Below are 17,582 nucleotides of genomic sequence, written 5' to 3' on the forward strand. Positions count from 1 at the left end.
AGGGGCATGCAGTGGTTTGCTGAAGGACTGCCTCCCTTCCACTCTTTGCGTCCCTCTTAGAGGTTGCTGGCCTTTGCAGGCAGGAGCCACATCTCACCAGCCCTTGCAGGAGATGCCATTACAGGGCTTTGATCTTGTCAGATGTTTCTAGATGCTTCCACAGTATTAATAAAACAGCATAATGGGATGCAGTTCATTAATGACCAGTATTTCCAGAGTGAATGAACTCCGCTTATATGCAAAAAAAAAGGTTATTTTTGTTCCCTTTGTAGTTCTACCCTGGCCTCTGAGACCTTTGCTGAGCTCTGCTCACACATCTACAGCTGTCCTCTGCTACAGCTCTCCAGTCCCAGCATCTTTCCCCCTACATTTATTCAAGACTGGATCTTGTCCATTGGAGGCAATTACCTGCCATTGATCATCCCTACTAGGCCATAAGATCAGGCATCAGCAGGGCTTGGGTGATTCCTAGCTGTGTCCCCTAAGGAGGGAGCTGGGAAGGGAGAGCACAGGTAGCCTACAACTGCTGCGTTCCCTGCCTGTTCTCCTGAAAACTTAGGTCAACAACCTGTTTGTGGGGTTACTTTTCAGGCAGAATCTTTGCCTGACCAGGCTCACCCTGTGGCCAACGGGATAGCGATGGTGCAAGGGGAATGGTGAAAACAAGCTCAGGGGCTGTGGGGCAGGAGCCAGGACCTCTGGCCTTGGCACTGACCTCCATGTAGACCAACTTCAAGAGGAGCAGGAAGCTGTAGCACAGCACAAGGCAAAACTCCCCCCAAAAAATCTTGGTGTTATTCCATGGTAAAGAGGTTCTGAATCAGTGCAGACTTCAGACGCATGGAAGGTATTGGTAAGCATGACATCTAGACAAGGTGTAGCTGCCTGTACACAACCAAATATTTCCTTTGGCTTGTGGTTGGTTGGCTTCTACCTGGTTTCCCTGCTGATGCAGTGGAATTACACTGAAATAACAAAAGAATTGGGCCAGTCACCTGGCAGCCTTTACTTTCTATTTTCAAAGTACTGCAAAGAGAGCTTAACCTGAGGCTTTAGGGCAAGAATATAAAAAAAAAAAAAACCCAAACACTCTTAGCATCTCTATATGTTTTGGATAGGCCAGATGGGCGCATCCAAAGATGCTTGCTCCTTGCGTAAAGTTTTGGGAAGCTTTGTGTGCTTAAAAGCTTCGGGTGACTTGGAAAACAGACCCACAGTCAACCCACGATGCTTCTGTGAAGGAGGTCCAAGTGCGAGCAAAGCTTTGACAGGGATGTGTAATTTTTCTGCTTAGAAGAGTCGTCAGTTTGCGAGTGAATTTGCCATGTCGGTGGTGTTTCGGAGGGCCGTTACCTATTTATTTTCAGAAATTATTTAGCCAATTGGCTGGCCGGGTTTCCTTTTCCCAGGCTGTTTGAGAGCATGTAAGAGCTGAGCTACTTGGCTACAAGAGATTTTCTTCTCTGAAATTGGCAGCTGCTCATTCCGGAAGCGAATCAGCATATTTGGCCACTGATTGCAAAGGAAAAGGGAAAACCATTATTTTTCCATTTCACTTATTTAACTATCCAGTGGGAGACATTGACTGTATTTGGGTGACCCTCATTACTAAGGCATTGCTAAGGCTTCCCTCCTCTGCCCTCCTCTTAAAAGTAGAAAATAAAAATATTGCGTTCTCAAAAATGCATATATTCTCCTTGGCTGGGTTAGGAGTTAGCCAGTGCCAAGTATCTAATTGTGTCAGGCCTTACACAGCAGTATATTCAACGTCACGGCTTCATGAGTCAGGATATTCTGTCTGAAAAGGATAACGTCAAGAAGCCCGGGACAAAAATTCCCTATAGCCCAGCAACAGAGCTTGCTGTGTAAGAAGCTCTGTTAGGAAAGAGAGTTAGATGTGAAAGTCAGATATTTCTGCCTGGGCATCCTTCCACTTTGGACAAAGGAAGTACTCAGCACCAGTCAATGAGGCTTCTCATGACTCAAGTGCTTTGATAATTGCTCCTGGAGCACAGTGTGTGAAACTCCGCAAACCTGCAACATGAGGGCCTGTGCTGGTGGAGACGCGAAGGGTGGGTTTGCTGATGTCAGGATGCCTTTGAAGTCACTTGCCTTCAATCCAAGGGCCTTGCCGCTTGGATTTCCCGAGCTGAGGAAACTTGTGTTGGACTGAAGCGTTGTGGCTGTTGTTCAGACTTGCTGTGATCTTACGGTGACGTGCCGAGGGCTCCTTGTTACGTCATGAGGGTTTTGCTTGTGTCGTAGTCAGCCCGTGTGCATCACCGTGGCAGGAGATGCTGCCCGTGGGCAGACTTGGATTTTTCAGCGTCTTGCAATTGGTATTTCCTCTGCTTTTTGACAGTAATTCCATTAATCCATCAGTACTTATTTCATCTGCAGATCACAGGGTTCTTTGCAAAGGAGGTTGAAAATCTTTATTCCTGCTGTAAAGAGGGAGAAGCTTAAATTTAAACTGGGAGTGACTGTCCTGAGGTCACACAGCTCTGCCAGGAGTGATGTGGCAGAGATCTCAGTTCTTCAAGGCGCTGTTATCAGATGCTTCTCTGGGTTTCTGGTGTTGCTGATATTTCTGACTTCTGTTAAGAATTTCCTTTGTTAATCTGGAATGTTACTAGAAAGCCTTGTGAAGCAGGGCTTTAGGAAATGAAGTTTTTCTGAATTCAGCATTTTGCTGGATGCTGTCTCTCTTTCGCCTGTGATCTGAACCTTAGTTGTGTGTTCTGGTGACATTTTATATTTGAGGGAGGCATCTAAGAGAGGTCCCTATAGAGGGACGTTTCACTGAAGCCAAAACCCTTTCTGATGGTGTATTCGCCCTAATTTGAGGTGTCTGAGGGGTCTAGCTGAAGGCCAACAGCCCTAATCTCCGTATTTGGTCAATGAAGAGTTCAACTCTTCCCCAGGATGATTCAGAGCAGAGATGGACTCTTCTTCTGAATCACCCCAAAGGAAGTCTTTCATCTCTTTTTGTCTGTTATCTATAGAGGGACGTTTCCCCCCATATCCTGGTCTTTGAATGAGCTGGTGTGAATATCCATCCACGTCATGCTGGCCTTTTGGACTAGCAAAACCAGTGGGCTTGCTCCTCTGCCCTTATATGGGATGATGAGAAGTCAAATATGGGCAGATTATTCTGCGTCTCTGCACCGAGGAGGCTTTGCACCTTCCTCTGGAGCATCTGGTGTGAGTTACTGCCAGAGGCAGAAGACTGGGTGGATGGGCTTTAGGTCTGATCTGGCCATCCCTGTCTTCCTTTGACCTAAAATAAGGTTTAGCCATCACTTACTGGTGCAGCAAGGACGAGAATTTTGCTGACTTCAGTATTTCTGCAGCCTTTGAGAAACAGAGTCAGTTTCTTTGGGTTTGGTGATCCCAGAGATAGGAGCTGATCCCCATAAATCCTGTAGTGTATACAGCATTCCGGGAGGTGTGTATGGGCCACCCTGTGCCTGCCCGGCCCCGTGCGAGCACAGCCTGCCTTGGGCAGGCTCATCGGGGTGGATGCGAGGCTGGGGAGAGGTGGGCAAGAAGATGGTTTGGCATATGACAGCAGAGCAAAGATGGAGTGAAAACGTACGGGAGTCGTTTGGGGGTCTGAGCTCTCGGTCTTCTTCAGGTGTTTTTGGTGATTATTTCCCATTCCTCAGAAACTTGGTTTTCTGCTGACAAAAACTGTCTCCTGGAGAATTAGTGGAAGGACACTCCCATGAGGTGCTTCGGGAGCCACACTGCACTTGGGGGAAACAGAATTTTGTGCCTTATCTACCTGCGTTTTCTGAAGCAGACAGGCAAAGGAGGGTGATAAAGTTCCCCCAGGTCCAGCCTTCTGCTTCCAGGATGCAGGGAGGGCTGTGCTGACCTACTTGAGCCGAGAAAGGAGGGAAAAACGTTCTTCATTCTTGGGGGCCCACCTGCTCTTTTGCTGCTGTTCCCACAGCCAAGGAACATACCTTTGCTAAGGAAACACATGAACAGGCAGCTCTTTGCAAGGAACTAACCCATCTGCGTGGGCCGGGAGGAAGAGGGAGGCCAGCCACAACAGCTGCCCCTCTGGAGGTTACAAAGAAGCCTTGATGCCTTCTGAGTAAGAGCAAATTCTTAAGCAAAGCGAGGGTGCAGATTCCCCTTTGCTGGGAGCAAGGCAAGTCTGTTCTTGGTGGTAAGTTCCTTCTCAGAGACTCACCTGGGGAAGAAGAAGGGGAATATGGAAATCCCTGGGTTGCGTGGGACCACGGGGCCGCAGTCTGCTCCATTGGTGGGGCAGAACAGGTCCAGCCCTGCGGCAGGCAGTGGTAGAGTGGCTTCCCTGGTATGTCAGGAGCGAGGTGGCTCTGCGCCTTGGGCTTTCGGGCTAGACGCTTTACCCAGGGACATAAATGCACAAAGAGCTTTGCAAAGAGGGAAGAGGATCTTGGATTTCCCCTCACCCAAGCTGCTCTGCTTCCTAGTGCTCTCCCGTCTAGAGTCAAAGAGGAGAAGCTACCTTCCTCTTATCCTCCTCCCAGTGCGGCGTGTCGTCCTCGGGGACCCGGACACTCAGCTCTCCCTGTCTCGAGGGTGGGCAGCACCAAACCACCTCTTCCACTCTTCCCCCAAAGCAACTGCAGTTCAAGGCTGAGATGCTCCGGGGAATGGTAGGGTTTCACACAGGGCCTCCCTCCAGCCCTGCTCCTCAGGGTTGCCACTGGCTTGACATTGATGTGCTTCATGCTTAGATCAAAATCCTGGGCTCTAGACTGGGCTCAGGGCCTAGAAGTTAACTGTGCCAGCACCAGCTCGTGAGCAGGTCTGGATGTCTCCCAGCACATTGCAGTGAGGGCTGCGGGCTGGCCCCACGGGGCTTTGCTTGCATCTGGCATCCACGTGTCCCACTGTGCGCCGGGGCTCTGGTGGGCCATCACCGGCTGGCGTTTTGGGCTGGGACGGAGCATCTGCTGCCTGCGTGCACGTGGTGACCCAGCCCTCCCCGCCAGCTGCCCGCGGTGCCCCAAGGAAGCGCCTTCGCAATTCCGAGCAGCGGAAGTGGCTGCCGGCATGTCGAACCACTCCTGGCAGCGGTGTGAGCCACGGCCAGCATTTCCTTCCCCTCTGGCTCCCGGGAAGGGAAGCTGCAGCGCCTTTGCCCTCCAACGCTGCCCCAGCAATGCGCCCATCAGCAAAAAAGGCTTTGGGTGCTGCAGGGGCACCCTGGCTGCCTCGCTGCCTTTTGGACCAGCTCCAAAGGAACTTGGCAGAAATTGCCCACAAAGGGGTGAACAGCAGGGTCAGGAGAGCAAGGGGATTTTGGAGACAAAAATGGGATGAATCTGGCGAGTTGGCCAGGTGCGTGTGGGGCCTGGGGAGGGCCGGGTGGGGAGAGCTATTACCTCAGGTTATTTTTTGGAGGAATTTGGATATTTCTAGGGAACTGCCCTGCCTGTATTTTCTGCCCAGCTGGCTCCCTCCTCCTCTGGTGTTATGAAAAGATGTTTTTCAGCCAAAAATGACTTGGTTCCCCAGCCCCTCTCTGCGAGCCTTGTGACAGTGCCTTCAGCGCAGGCAAAGTGATGACTGGCGCTCAGTGCTTTCCCACAATAGGCTGGACACTGCTGTAAAGATGCCAAAAAATCCTTCCGGCTCCAGAAGGGATTTAGACCAGCAAGCCCATTCTGCTGCCTGAATTGCACCCCTCACCCTGGCTGTCTCCAAGCGGCTCTCACCTCTGCCCGCTCTCAACCAAACCAGCTGCACATCCCGGCCGGGAGGGTGAGGTTGGGAGAAAGTCTGTGGAATTGGGGACCGATGCTTGGAGCTGCTGTGGCGAGTGACTCCTCCGCAGGAGTGAGCTGCCTGCTCTGCATCCCCATCCTGCCTCTTTCTGGGGCTTTTCACCAGGCAGCAAACCCAGCACATCCCCAGCCTGGCTGTAGGAAAAACTCCCCATAATGCCTCATGCTGTGGTCGAAGCCCATGGTCTCCTGACCCACCCTCCATAGAGAGAGAACAGATTGCTCTGCCCTGCTCTACTGCAGCCCCTGCAGCTCCCACCCCACCTTTTCGAGGCTAAGTGAGCGCTGGGCTTTTCCATCCTTTCTGGCAGCTGGTTCCTGTGCCGGCTGGGTCAGGGCTTTCTTGAAGCATTCAAATCATCCCGCAAGCTGGGGGAAGAGGGGTTCCCATGTCCTGCCGGCTGCTGCTGCGGTCGCTGCCAGATCACACTCATCCCTGCTTTGAAACCTACCTGCACCAGCCCTGCTTCACACCGCTCTCCCATCCTCCAGCACCATTTTTGTGGTCCCCATCTAGCTCAGACCCTAAACCTGTGTCAAGACCTTGCCGCCCCCCCAGCTTTGCAGTTACCTCTGGCTGGATGCCACCGGCCGCGTGCCCGCTGGGACAACGGCGGCGGGTCTCCTCCCGGCTCGCTCCGGGCATTTGCTGCACAGCATTTGTGTGCAGGCAGCTGGAGGAAATCATAGGAGGTGGTTCGAGAAAATCTGGGCAAAGGCAAGGGAAAAAAATCCTGGGACCTGGCAGGTTCCTATGCAAGTTTCCATGAGAAATCCAACGTGGCCATCGCCGGCCTGCGTCTGTGCTGGAGCCTTCCCAGGCCTCTCCCAGGGTCAGCAGCGCTGCCAATGCCCACCCAACTTTCAGCTGAATCCCAGCCAAGCCTGGTGCCATGCCCAGGGCTCCGGCGGCTCTGCGAGCCCCTTCTCCCACCGCCGCCACTGGGAAGGGACAGTTCCCAGATGCTTGGGGAGCCGACTGCTTCTTGTTGCTCCCGTGACATATTTATTGCTATCAGTATAGTCTTTAATTTCCTTTGTTTCAGAATATCTGGCGGCGCAATTAAGGTCTGAAGGGAAGCGTGTGTGCTCGGTCATCAGCCCTGCGGTTACTGTCTGTCTGGAAGCGGTGCTGGAGTCGGGCTCAGGGAACAGCTGCCAGGCTTCCAGGCTTGTTTTCATTTTCTAAGAGGTTAGCTGAAAGCCTGATGCGAAAAGACACCCATACACACCCAGAAACACCACCACACACACAGAGCCACACGCACACATACGGAAACATACACATAAACACAGATGCGGGCCGACACGCGGAGACATAAACAGACCCGTGTGCGAAACTGGCCCCGGGGATGTGGGACGGGACCTGCGCTATCTTTGCTTTGAACAGGTCGGGGGACGGCGGGACGGCGATGCCACCCGCTCGGGGTGGGGAGCGAGGAGCCTGTTGCACTTTGCACCTCTGAGCCGTGAAGTGCAGCTGGTTCTGCCCTGGCTCGGGGGCAACGGGGCAGGTCCCTCCCATTGCTTGTCCGAGACCTTTTGAGGGAAGAGCTCGGTCACGGTAGCTGCGAAGAGGCACAGCTGGGGCTTGTTTCCTCCCGGACTTGGCCACAAGTCGAGCATGCGAGGATGCGCGCGAGGATGCACCCGGGGTCGGGGCTGCACAGCTCTCCCCGCCGGCACCGGGAGCCGGGCTGGTCCTCTCTGCTTTAATATTAATTGCAGCAGGGTTGGAAAAAGAGAGAGACTTTCACTTTGCCCTCAGGGATGGTAAAACATGGTCCTCAACGGGCTGCGGCTCCTGGTGCCCTGGGGAGCGGTGGTGCCGTGCCGGGGTGATGGGGACTGGGGGGAGCCACTGCTGCCCCCCACAAGGCTGCCATACAGCAGCACCGAGGTGGGGTAACTGCAGCTTCTGCATGGAAAGTCCCATCCTGGAGCCTGGCAGGCGTCGCACCACGGATGCCAGGAGGAGACGGGCTTCGCCCACCCGGCACTGCCCTCCCTGCCCCACAGCCATGCGCAGAGCCTGTGTGGGAAATGCCAGGCCGGGAAAAAAGTAGGCAGAAATCTTTCTAGGAGCAGACAAATGAGTCAGGCGTGTTGTTCCCGGCAGGTTCGTGCCTCGCGGCGCCCCAGCTGCAGAGGAGAGTCTCCAGTGGCTGGTAAAGGCTGGGTTCATGCTGCAGCTTCCCTGCTGCTGTGGGGCTCATTTGGGGCTTGCTCCTCTCCGGCTCCTGTCTTCACAAGGCATGTAGGAACCTCCTATCTCTGGAGCCTCGGGCCCTTAGTCAAATCCCGCACACGCTTGCCCGGCAGGATTGCACGCACACCTTGTTTTCTTAGGAAATGAGACTCAAAGAACCAGTCGCTGGGGAGAGGAGAGCGTGACCTGTGCCAGGTAGCACTGTCAATGCACTTCATTTTGTTGCAATAAACAAACTTGTCAACTGTTCTGGCCCTAAAAAGTATTCCAGATGCAGCTAAAGCCAGGGGAGATGCTTGGCATCTTTGCGGTGAGCTCAGCACCTGGTTGAGGGAGGTGCAGCCGAGCTCGGCGGGGTCGGCAGGGAACCCATCAGGGCTGAATCGCTGCCCTGCTGCTGCCACAGGCTGGGGGTTCCCAGCAGTGGGGTCCTGCTGGGGTTGGGTGCCACGCGGTGGAGGTGGAGGACAGGGTGCGATAGGGTTGAGCATTCCCCAGTTTTAGCTGGGAACGTCTCCCTCTCTCCTGCAGTGCCATTGGGCTGGAGGTGCTGCCGCTCCCTGCGGTCAGAGAGCTTGGGGAGAGCAAAGAGCAGGTGGACACTTCGGAGATGGACAGATTCCGTCTCAGTCACAGCTGGTTTCTTCTGCCATCTCTCTAACATAAAAAGAAATTTCTGCTTTGCATTTTATCTGTTTCTCCAGGAATCTCCACCACCTTTGCTATTTTTTCACTTTTTCTCTTTTATCGGTGAGAAAAATGACAGCAGGGGCTCATCTTCCCATGGAGCCATGCTGACGTGCAGCCAAAGATGGCAAAACTCCCTTTGCTCTCCAGGGCCAGCGACTGCAAGCTGTGGCAGCAGGAGGGATGCAGTGGGCTTCAGTGGCATGTGCCCACTCGGCTGTGGCGTGCTGCCCTGGCTCTGGGGACCACAGGGGTCTGCCACGGCTCCTGCTCAGTCCCAGTGCTGGTACTTCTCCACCATCCCCACCATCCTGGTGGGTCTCTCCCAGTGATGCCCACTCCTCTGGGAGCCTGCTCGGGGCTTGGTTCCCAAACATTCACCCCTGCCAGCCCTCTGCTTCTTCCCCAAGTGCCATCCCTTTCCTTGGGTAACATCTTCCCCTTGAGCCCTGATTTTCCCCTCCCTGGCCGTGGGCTATGTAGGTTCAGGCCATCTGAAATGCCTTTGCTAAGCAGATACACCTCAAATAGCTTCAGCCCCAAAGGTCCTCCCACATTTTGGACTTGTGGTCTGCAAGGGAGACTCATCACCTGAGACCCCGAGCAGAGCAGCGATGGAAGAGCAAGGGTGTTCGCTCCCTTTCCGACCCCACTGGCTTGGTGCTCTGCACACTGCACGTTTTATCAGGGTTGGTTGGGGTGCCGAGTGTTTTATCGAGGCTCCTCCATCAGTGGCAAGAGCACCCAGGGCCGCGGAAGTTTCCCCGTCTTCTGTTTGAGGGCGATAGCTGTGCTGAGATAACCCCCACCATCAGATACCTGGGTCAGCCCCTGCGCATCACTCCCGGTGAACGACAAGGCAGCACATCCTGTCCTCGACGGAGGGTGATGGAAAAGGGTCCCCCAAGCCCTGTGCAAGGCATAGGGGTGTTCCCCAGCCAGTCCCAAATTGGGGTGCAGCAAGGAAAGACCCCCTCCAGCAGCTCCACCGGGGCTGGATTTGACCCCGCTCCAAGCTCTCCTGCTGCGAGACTGAACACTTTCTTAGCAAAGCTGCCGACAAGGGTCTCGGGGGACCACTGGGGATGTGTCATCCAGCTCCTGAGCCAGCCCCGAGCTCCAGCGATGTCACACAGCGAGTGGCTCCGCCAGGGGGTCCGGATCTGGCCCCCACCCCCCCCCGGCTCTTGCTGGCCTGCGCCAAATCCCCCGCCAGGCACAGAGGCGATTCTCGGAGCCGAGTCCTGCAACAGAGGTTGCGTTCATCTCGCCTCCAGCCCATTGTCTTATTTATTTGTTACGGTTGGTCTCCAATTAGGAGTTTGAGCTCTTCAGGGCAAGGACTGTTTCTTCCCATGTGAACGTGCAGTTCCCGCGCTGTCGAGCTGTGATGTGGTTGGGGACCCAGAGAAGCATCTGCTATTGCAGCAACAGTGCCCGGGGACGAATGCGTTTCAGATGGGCTCAGCTCTTCTTCCGTGCTCGGGCCAGCAGCCAGCCCAAGACGGTGAGAGAGAGCCACTGGCTCTTTGGATGTGATGTTCCCCTCCTCAGGGGCCTGCTGGGACCTGGCTTGGGGTCAGGGGCCTGCTGGGGAGACTGTTACTGGCCTGATGTGTCTCCTAAATATTGAGCCTTGGGAGGACCTTCCGGGTGGGGAAGGGGCTCTGCCGCGGGCACCAGGGAGTCCGACCCCAGCCCCAGTGGCCACAGGGGCAGGCGGGATGCTCCAGCTAGCATCTTCCAGGGAATGCCCTGACTGCCACCCCTGGCTTTGCCTGCAGGGTCAGCCCTGGCTGGGATGCTTGTGCCATCTTGGGCCCTGGGGATGCAGCACAGGGCACCCGCCGCCCACCCCGCGGGGTACGCAGAGCTGACGGTGCCCCGGCACCGTGCCTGCAGTCCGCGGATGGCAAGTCCAGTCTGGCCAGTGGCCCCAGGGCAGCGCATGGACCCGTCCGGCTGGGTTGCACGCGGAGTCAGTTAGCACATGATCTGCGCCGCAGGGCCAAGGTCTGAGGTCAGTTAGTCACACCCAGGCTTGACTTCACTGCGGGCAGGAGCAGCTCCTCACGTACTGCACTCCCCGAAGGCAGCGCTGACCCGCCACGCGGGGAGTGCCGATGGTCAGACTGCGCCGTTATCGGGGCGCAGGCATTGCTCCCATTACAACAAATGGCTCCCCGGAGCCCCCCTTGGCTCTCACCCCAGCCAAAATATTTTCTCTGGTCTTAGGGCCGAGGGAAAACGGCTAACGGGGTCCTGCTGGTCCCACCAGGGAAGCGCAGTGGCGGTTCCACCCCCCCTGGTGCTTGTGGTCCGGCTCACGGGGCTGGCCGCTTCCCCTGAGCACCGGCTGGGTGGGATCGGCCACTGGCTGAGGTCATTGAAAGCCCTTTCCATCTCCCCTGAGTGTGGGACGTCCGCTGGGTGCAGGGTGACGTGTCCTGGCTCCTGGGAGCCGAGGCAACGACACGAGCCCAGAGCTGCCTCCAGCCCCAAACCTGGAACCCCATGGGAGGGTGAAGGAGGGGGTTTGGGGGATTTTAGAGTTTCATCCATGCTTCAGTGGGAGCTGCGTTTCCAGGGAAGGAAGAGTTAATCCCCCGCCCGCTGCTAATGAGCCTTAACTGGGAATGACCCGACACTGGGGAGAAGTGAACCCATTGTCCTCGCCTTCGTTTGACTGTCTTCCAGGGAGACTCATGAAACGCAGAGCCCGGGCGTGAGTTCCCAATTTATGTCAGGAGGCTCTGATTTATTCTATTTATTTATTTTTGCCATCTGGTTGAGGAGGGACATTGAACGCAAGCGTGAGAAATCCAGATGTGCACAGCTCCTTGCTGCTGCGCTCACTGTGCAGGACCTCGTTCCCGGCCCTGCAGTGCTCAACCCGAACCCCTGGCCTGCTGCCACCCCTTGAGCCCTCAGGGGCACGTTGATGGCACCCCTGGGCACCTGCCATGTCCCTCGCAGGGATGAGATGTGGATATTTACATGCAGAGAGGCTCAGCTTGTGTGTCCAACCCTGGACTTCCAGCATATGAGATGTTGGCCATACACTGGCCCAGTAGTGATAATCATGGGAACACCCAGGTGTCCCCAACCGTGGGTCGTGGTGACCCTGGAAACCATCATGGTGCTGTCATGTGCTGCAGGACCTGACCCTGTTGCACGATGCCCACCCCAAACAGATGGAGCTCTCCCCTGGGAGGATGCTGCCGTGCCCTGCCCCATCCTTGTGTTTTGGAGGGGTTTTTACTGGTTTGAGGACGTCTTCTCTCATGGTGCAGGCAGGAAATGGGGCCCAGAAATGGACTGCAATCCTGGGCACCCTCCAGGGCAGTGGCACAGGGGACAGCCAGGGTTCCTTCCCTGGTGGCAGGATGGGATGATGGCAGAAAGCCACACCGTACCCAGGGGTCAACTGCGGCACCCAGGGATGTCCCCAGCTGCCTCTGCCGTGGGGCAGGAAAGCCAGCGCTGTTTTGGGTCTCATTCGCACCCATGAAGGGACAGTGGGGCTGGAGCTGGGCACTGCTCCCCCTGCCGCTACTGCTGGCGAGGCACGAGGCTGCCAATGGCATGAGGCTGCTGGCAGTAGTGCCGTTTTGGGGACAAACCGATGCCATGAAACCTCCCACTGGGGCCTGGGGACACAACCAAGCAGCACAACCTGGCAAGGCAGAGAAAGAGGGGGTTTGGGGGGACTTTTGAATTTTTGTGATGATTTTTTGGTCGGGGCTCCTCCGAGACACAAGAGATGATCACACAGGATCTTAGCTCATCCGCTTGCTGTCTCATGCCTGGGAGGTTTGGCCAGAGGCCCGAGGGCTCCGGAGGAGGAGGAAAATTTCATCATCCTGCTCCAACTCCAACGTCTCCTGTATAATCAGCCTCTTGTTAACCGATACAGCCCCATGTGAGACGCTCACGGAGGACCGGGGCACTGGTGGAGCCTTAGGTGGTCTTGGCCCTGGTGAAGCTTTGCTGAGCCTCTCCCAGGGCTGCCTGGGAAGTGTCTGTGATTTTATCTGCGCACACACGCCCCCTTCTCTCGCCTCCCTCTGCCTCTTCCCCGCCGGTTTCAGCATCTCCCCATAACCCCATGCACCACCACATTTGCCAGAGTGTGGCTCCCTGCATCGCGATGCTCCCTGTGCCGTGATGGTCCCCACACCACGAAGCTCTCTGCACCTCAATGGTCCCCACGCCATGGTGCGCCTCACACCTGATGGTCCCCACACCGCGATGCCCAGTGCACCATGATGCTCGCCGTACCCTCCCGGTGCTTTTGGGAGTGTTGTTTAAGCATTCCCCAGGGGAAAATTACTTCACAGTCATCCATCCCATAGGAGGTGGGATCGGAAGAAGGCGCAAGGGGAGAGGGGTCAGTGACCCCCAGCCCACAGTGATGCTTGAGGGGTTTTTGGGGCAGCCCCGAGGGTGTTTCGGGGGAGGAAGAGGTGTTTGAGGGTGAGTGCAGAGGGAACGTAGCAAAAAGGAACTGAATACGGTGTGTTTCTGTTGGTTTATTTAAAAAAATGGGGGAAAAGAAGTATAAAAAAATAAATATTTAAATAGAATTCTATATATATATATTACCACAATTCTTATTATTAATTATTATTAATTATTATTGTTAATAGCATTATTAAAAGTCAGGTCAGCACACTCAGTGCACGCTGGGCTTTCCACCGAGGCAATAAATAACCCTTGCAGCCCACTCTGGTGCCAGGAGCGAGCCAGCGCCTCCTGCCACCGCCTTGGGGCCCATTCCCGTGTCCCCAAGTCCCCGCACTGGGGCCACATTTGGCCGTGCAAAGCCCAGCCCTTGGCCGTAAGTACATTCAGAGCTGTTCCCATAGGAAAAGCACTTTTTGAAAGGGGAGGGATGGGCCCTCTGTGCCCTGCTGTGCCAGCATTGGGGGACGATGCTCCCCGGTGGGCAGCTGCCGCTCCATCCCCAGTGGGTGGCCTTGCCTGAGACGGCGGGACCCAGCCCCAGCCGCTGCAGCCACCCCAGTACCCTCAGTTCAGCTCCTTGTTGGGGACCCCAGCCCCAAAATGTGCAGGGGGAGCGTGTCACCGCATCCCCACATTCCTGCCAGCTGCAGCATCCCGGCGTCCTTCATCCCAATCCTTCTTCCCGGGGAAGTGAAGGCATTCAGATGGTGCTCGAGGATGTCCATCAGGTTGCTCTCCATGATGAAGGAGACAGGCCATGAGAGACAGAGTCCGGCCCTGCTGCCAGCCCCCTGCAGCACCCACAGCTCCCCACACCCCATGGGAGGATGGGGACAGACGAGGTGCGTCCCAGCACCAGCCCGCGCCTCAGCATCACCTTGGCTGCTGGGACCAGGGATGCACTGCCTCGTCCTCCTGGATGCCAGCCCCAGCTCTGCTCCGCTCAGGACACACCAGGCTACAACATTCACCCCACAAAGGGGCAAATAAATTACCAAAGGGTGGATGGGGCCAGCACAGGGTCTGGGGTAATAAATAAAAAGGTGGGAGGTCGGGATGCAGCGGCGCTCGGGGTCTCATTTGGTGGTGGGGGGACGGTGTGGCTGCCTCGGCCGTCCTCACCAGCAGCTGGGCAGGGCGCGGAGGAGCCGGGGTGGGCACTCACAGGGGGCTGAGATGAGGTAGGAGGACACGGGCTGCCTGGGCAATGACCTGCACGTACTTCCTGAGCACCTGGCAGCCCTGCTGCTTCTTCTTGAAGGTGCTCTTGCCCTTAGAGCTCTCCCCGTAGCTGACATCCACCTGGAAGATGTTGTAGTTCTTGCAGAGGAGGCAGGTGAGGTTGGAGATGAGACCCCGGGTGGTCTTGGTGGTGTTGTGGAGCCGGTCGAGGAGCTCCTTGGCTGTGGGGTTGAGCTCCTCCTGGTCGCGTGTGATGTTCCCCAGCGAGGCGTTGAGGAAGGCGAAGAGCTTGTACATGGCCACCATGACTTCCTTCCTCTCGCTCGTCCGGTTGACACGGAAAGCGGGGAAGAAGGTGCCACTGGGGTTGCAGAGCTTGTCGGTCTCGCTGCTGAATGGCTCTCCCTGGCACTTCAGCTGGGGGGAGAGGCAAATGTCACCCCCGTGTCCCCTGTCCCTCCCGGCCACCTTCTGCCGCTGCCTCCACATCCCTCCCCCTTCACGCACCCCGTGAAGTGGCCATCCCCGAGCACCACTTACGTAGAGGCTGAAGAGGTCCTGGGCGGTGGCGTTGAGCAGCGCGACCTGCCTGCGGGTCTGCTCCTGGACGTTGGAGCGGCACAAGCTGTGACCAGGACAGCCGGGGCCGGTCACCAGCAGCGCCCGGCCGGCCACCGGCCGCCTCTGCAGCAGGAGCAGGGCTACAAAGGGCACGACGCCTGTGCGGGGAGAGAGGCGGGCGTCACAGCGGGGACCGAGCCAGTGGTAGTCCGTGGGGACCGTGCTGCCGCTAATGGCCCGAGCAGGTCGTGGTGCAGGGCATCCCCCGAGGATGGCCCCAGGCCCGGGCACCCAAGGGGAGGGTGTGCAGACAGAGCAGGGACCCGTCCCACTTGGGTGGGGGTCTGGCTTAGCTGGCAGCCCCCAGATCCCCCGCTTTGCCATCCCGGCCATGCTGAGGCTCCCATCCCACTCCCATCCACCTCACCTGCCCCCCGGCAGGGGCTCCCCCGCCTCCCTTCCCGGTGGGGTGCCCTGCGGCATTCCCACATTTCGCAACCGGCCCGGTGACGACCTGTTGGGTTTAATCAAATATGCAAAGCGCTTTCCCCTCCGTTATCCTCGGCTGGGCGCTGCTGGAGCGAGGCCCCACCCCGGCCCCGGCTGACTCAGCGGGGGCGCCTGCAAGGAAACCTGCCTTCGGCATGTCCCTGCTCCCTCCTGCCTCCGGCCCCACCGCCTGCCTCAGTTTCCCTGTCTGCAAAGTGGGCGCAGCGCCGAGGAACCCCAGGGAGAGACGTTGCAGCTGCCGGAGATGCCGGCCAGGAAATCCCTGGACACGGAACAAGGGGACCCTTGAGCCGCCGGCAGCTGGGTTGCCCTGGCGTCCCCCTCCTGTCAACAGAGTGAGAGTGGGGTGCTCCAAGCCCCCATCCCTGGGGACGCCCCTAAACCAGCATCCCTGCTCAGGGAGGCCAAACAACCTCCGGAGCCCTGCTACCGTGCTCTGCATCCTCGGGGCAGGGTACCCCAGGGGGGTCCCTGGGGGAACCCCGCCGCCGGGTGACCGGGCTGCCGCTGGCAGCGCCCCGGCAGGGAGGGAGCCGCGTGCCATGCCGCGGGGGTGCTGCCAGGCGAAGTCCCCGGGCTGTGACGAACGCCGAAGCTGCCCGCACTTGTCAGCGCCTCTGACGTGCCGCCGGTGCCGGGTAATCCAAGCCTTTCTTTATTTACCCTGCCCAGGTGGGAAAGGACTTACCTGGGCGTGTTGCAATCCCCGACCCACCGCTGTTCCCCTCCTGCGCAGGACGGGGTGACCCTTCCTCCCCGCAACCCCAAGGCCTTGGGTGCTCCCATGGGACACAGATGCACCCCGCCCCCCGAGAGCCCCTCTCGCTGCGTCCCCCCGGCTGCTGCCTTCTGCCCATTTCACAGCTGGGCAGAGTGAGGCTGAGCACCCACAGGAGCCAAGGGCTGGGTAGGTGAGGGGTCCCAGGTCAGTGCCGCCCCATGGGACCCCCCAGCACTGATGCTGCTGTGGCGGCCGCTCCCTCCGAACCCCCCCCCTTCCCACACTTGGCAGCCTCCCCATCCCTCCAGTACTCCCTACGCAGTGGTGGCTCGCAGCATCGAGAGACCCAGAGGAAGAAAAGCGGGAGGGGGGAAAAATATTTTTAAAAAGCTAAAAAATCCCCCCCCCCCCAAAGATTCCCCCCCTTGCTTTTTTTTTCTTTTTTGGAAGCTTTTCCAGTTATATAAGTGTCCAGATGTTGGCTGCACCGCGCCAGCGCCGCGCTTTGCTCCCTGCTGCCAATTCCCAGAGATGCTCATCCCGGGGGGGGACGCGGCACCGCAGGAGCCCTCGCTCCGGATGCGAACCGGGACCCGCCTGTGCCCGAGCATCACCAGGAAAAGGCGGGGGGGGGGGAGGGAAAAAGGGGGGAGAAGGGGAAATAATTTCCCCAAAGTTGATTTTTTTTTTTACCTGCCGGCACGAACTTCATTGTGAGCTGCGTCCTGGGAGTGACTTAACAGAGATTGGTGTTGGCAGAGGAAGTTTTCAGAAATTCATGTTCATACTGGGGGACTTCTCGGGTTTTTATATACCGGTCCGGCAGCCAGCCTGTGTTGTAAGAAAGGGGAGGAGGGGGGGACGTGGGGGGGAGCAGCACGACTATCGTTAATTCTATTGCAACTGGAAATCAGGAAGTCGAGGGCTTTGGAAATCCTGAATGATTCTTAGAAATAAACTTCTGATAAAGTTGATGTCACCGGGATTGTGGGTTTTGTGTTTTTTCACGCATGGGGTCGGGGAGGTGCTGGGGAAGTGGGTGGGAAGGCGGGGGGGGGGGAAATATGAATTAAAGCATCCCCCACCGCCAAGGGAGGCGAGGAGCGGCACGTGGGCTTTGGGGGCATTGCGGGGGGTGGTGGGTGCCGGCGGCATTGAGGCATGATGGCAAGCACCCGGCCCCGTGACTCATAGAGCCGCAAGCACTTTCACCCCCAGGTCCCCCTCTCCGGGCCGGGGCTTCCCCGCTGGCTGACGGAGCAGTCAATAAAATAAGGGGAAAAATATGATTTGGGGTTTTTTTGGCATTTCTGAAGGATAAAAGGTGCGGGGAGGCAGCAGCGTGGTGTCCCAAAGGGTGTGGGACTCCTGGTCACAGTGGGATGGACGCAGTGGCATCGGCGTCCCCCAGCCCGGCCAGTAGCTTATCCCTTTGGGCAACAATATTAAAAGTAAT

The 17,582-nt window shown here is 57.2% G+C and overlaps 1 protein-coding gene across 3 annotated transcripts; it reads right to left on the reverse strand.

The window, feature by feature from the left end:
- Positions 1 to 13,207: 13,207 nt before the first annotated feature.
- Positions 13,208 to 16,912, reverse strand: LIF (LIF interleukin 6 family cytokine). Of its 3 annotated transcripts, none has more exons than XM_075109889.1 (3): positions 16,820 to 16,912; positions 14,875 to 15,053; positions 13,208 to 14,751 (listed from the first exon to the last, which is right to left on the reverse strand). In XM_075109889.1, the coding sequence occupies exons 1-3, from the start codon at positions 16,836 to 16,838 to the stop codon at positions 14,314 to 14,316; spliced, it is 636 nt and encodes a 211-aa protein (XP_074965990.1). In that variant the 5' UTR covers positions 16,839 to 16,912; the 3' UTR covers positions 13,208 to 14,313. The 3 variants fall into 3 exon arrangements, with proteins under 3 accessions (XP_074965990.1, XP_074965989.1, XP_074965988.1); XM_075109888.1 differs by lacking the exon at positions 16,820 to 16,912 and adding an exon at positions 15,323 to 16,063; XM_075109887.1 differs by lacking the exon at positions 16,820 to 16,912 and having other exon boundaries at positions 14,875 to 15,408.
- Positions 16,913 to 17,582: the final 670 nt, after the last annotated feature.

The sequence above is a fragment of the Phalacrocorax aristotelis genome, chromosome 15, assembly GCF_949628215.1.
Source record: "Phalacrocorax aristotelis chromosome 15, bGulAri2.1, whole genome shotgun sequence".
NCBI classification, from domain to species: domain Eukaryota; kingdom Metazoa; phylum Chordata; class Aves; order Suliformes; family Phalacrocoracidae; genus Phalacrocorax; species Phalacrocorax aristotelis.

Bases quoted from the DNA above. Each gene is read 5' to 3' on its own strand.
- LIF (XM_075109887.1), bottom strand. From the start codon at position 15,288: ATGGCCGGGATGGCAAAGCGGGGGATCTGGGGGCTGCCAGCTAAGCCA. The intron at 14,752-14,874 runs GTAAGTGGTGCT...CTCTCCCCCCAG, and splicing joins AGGACCTCTTCAGCCTCTAC to CTGAAGTGCCAGGGAGAGCC.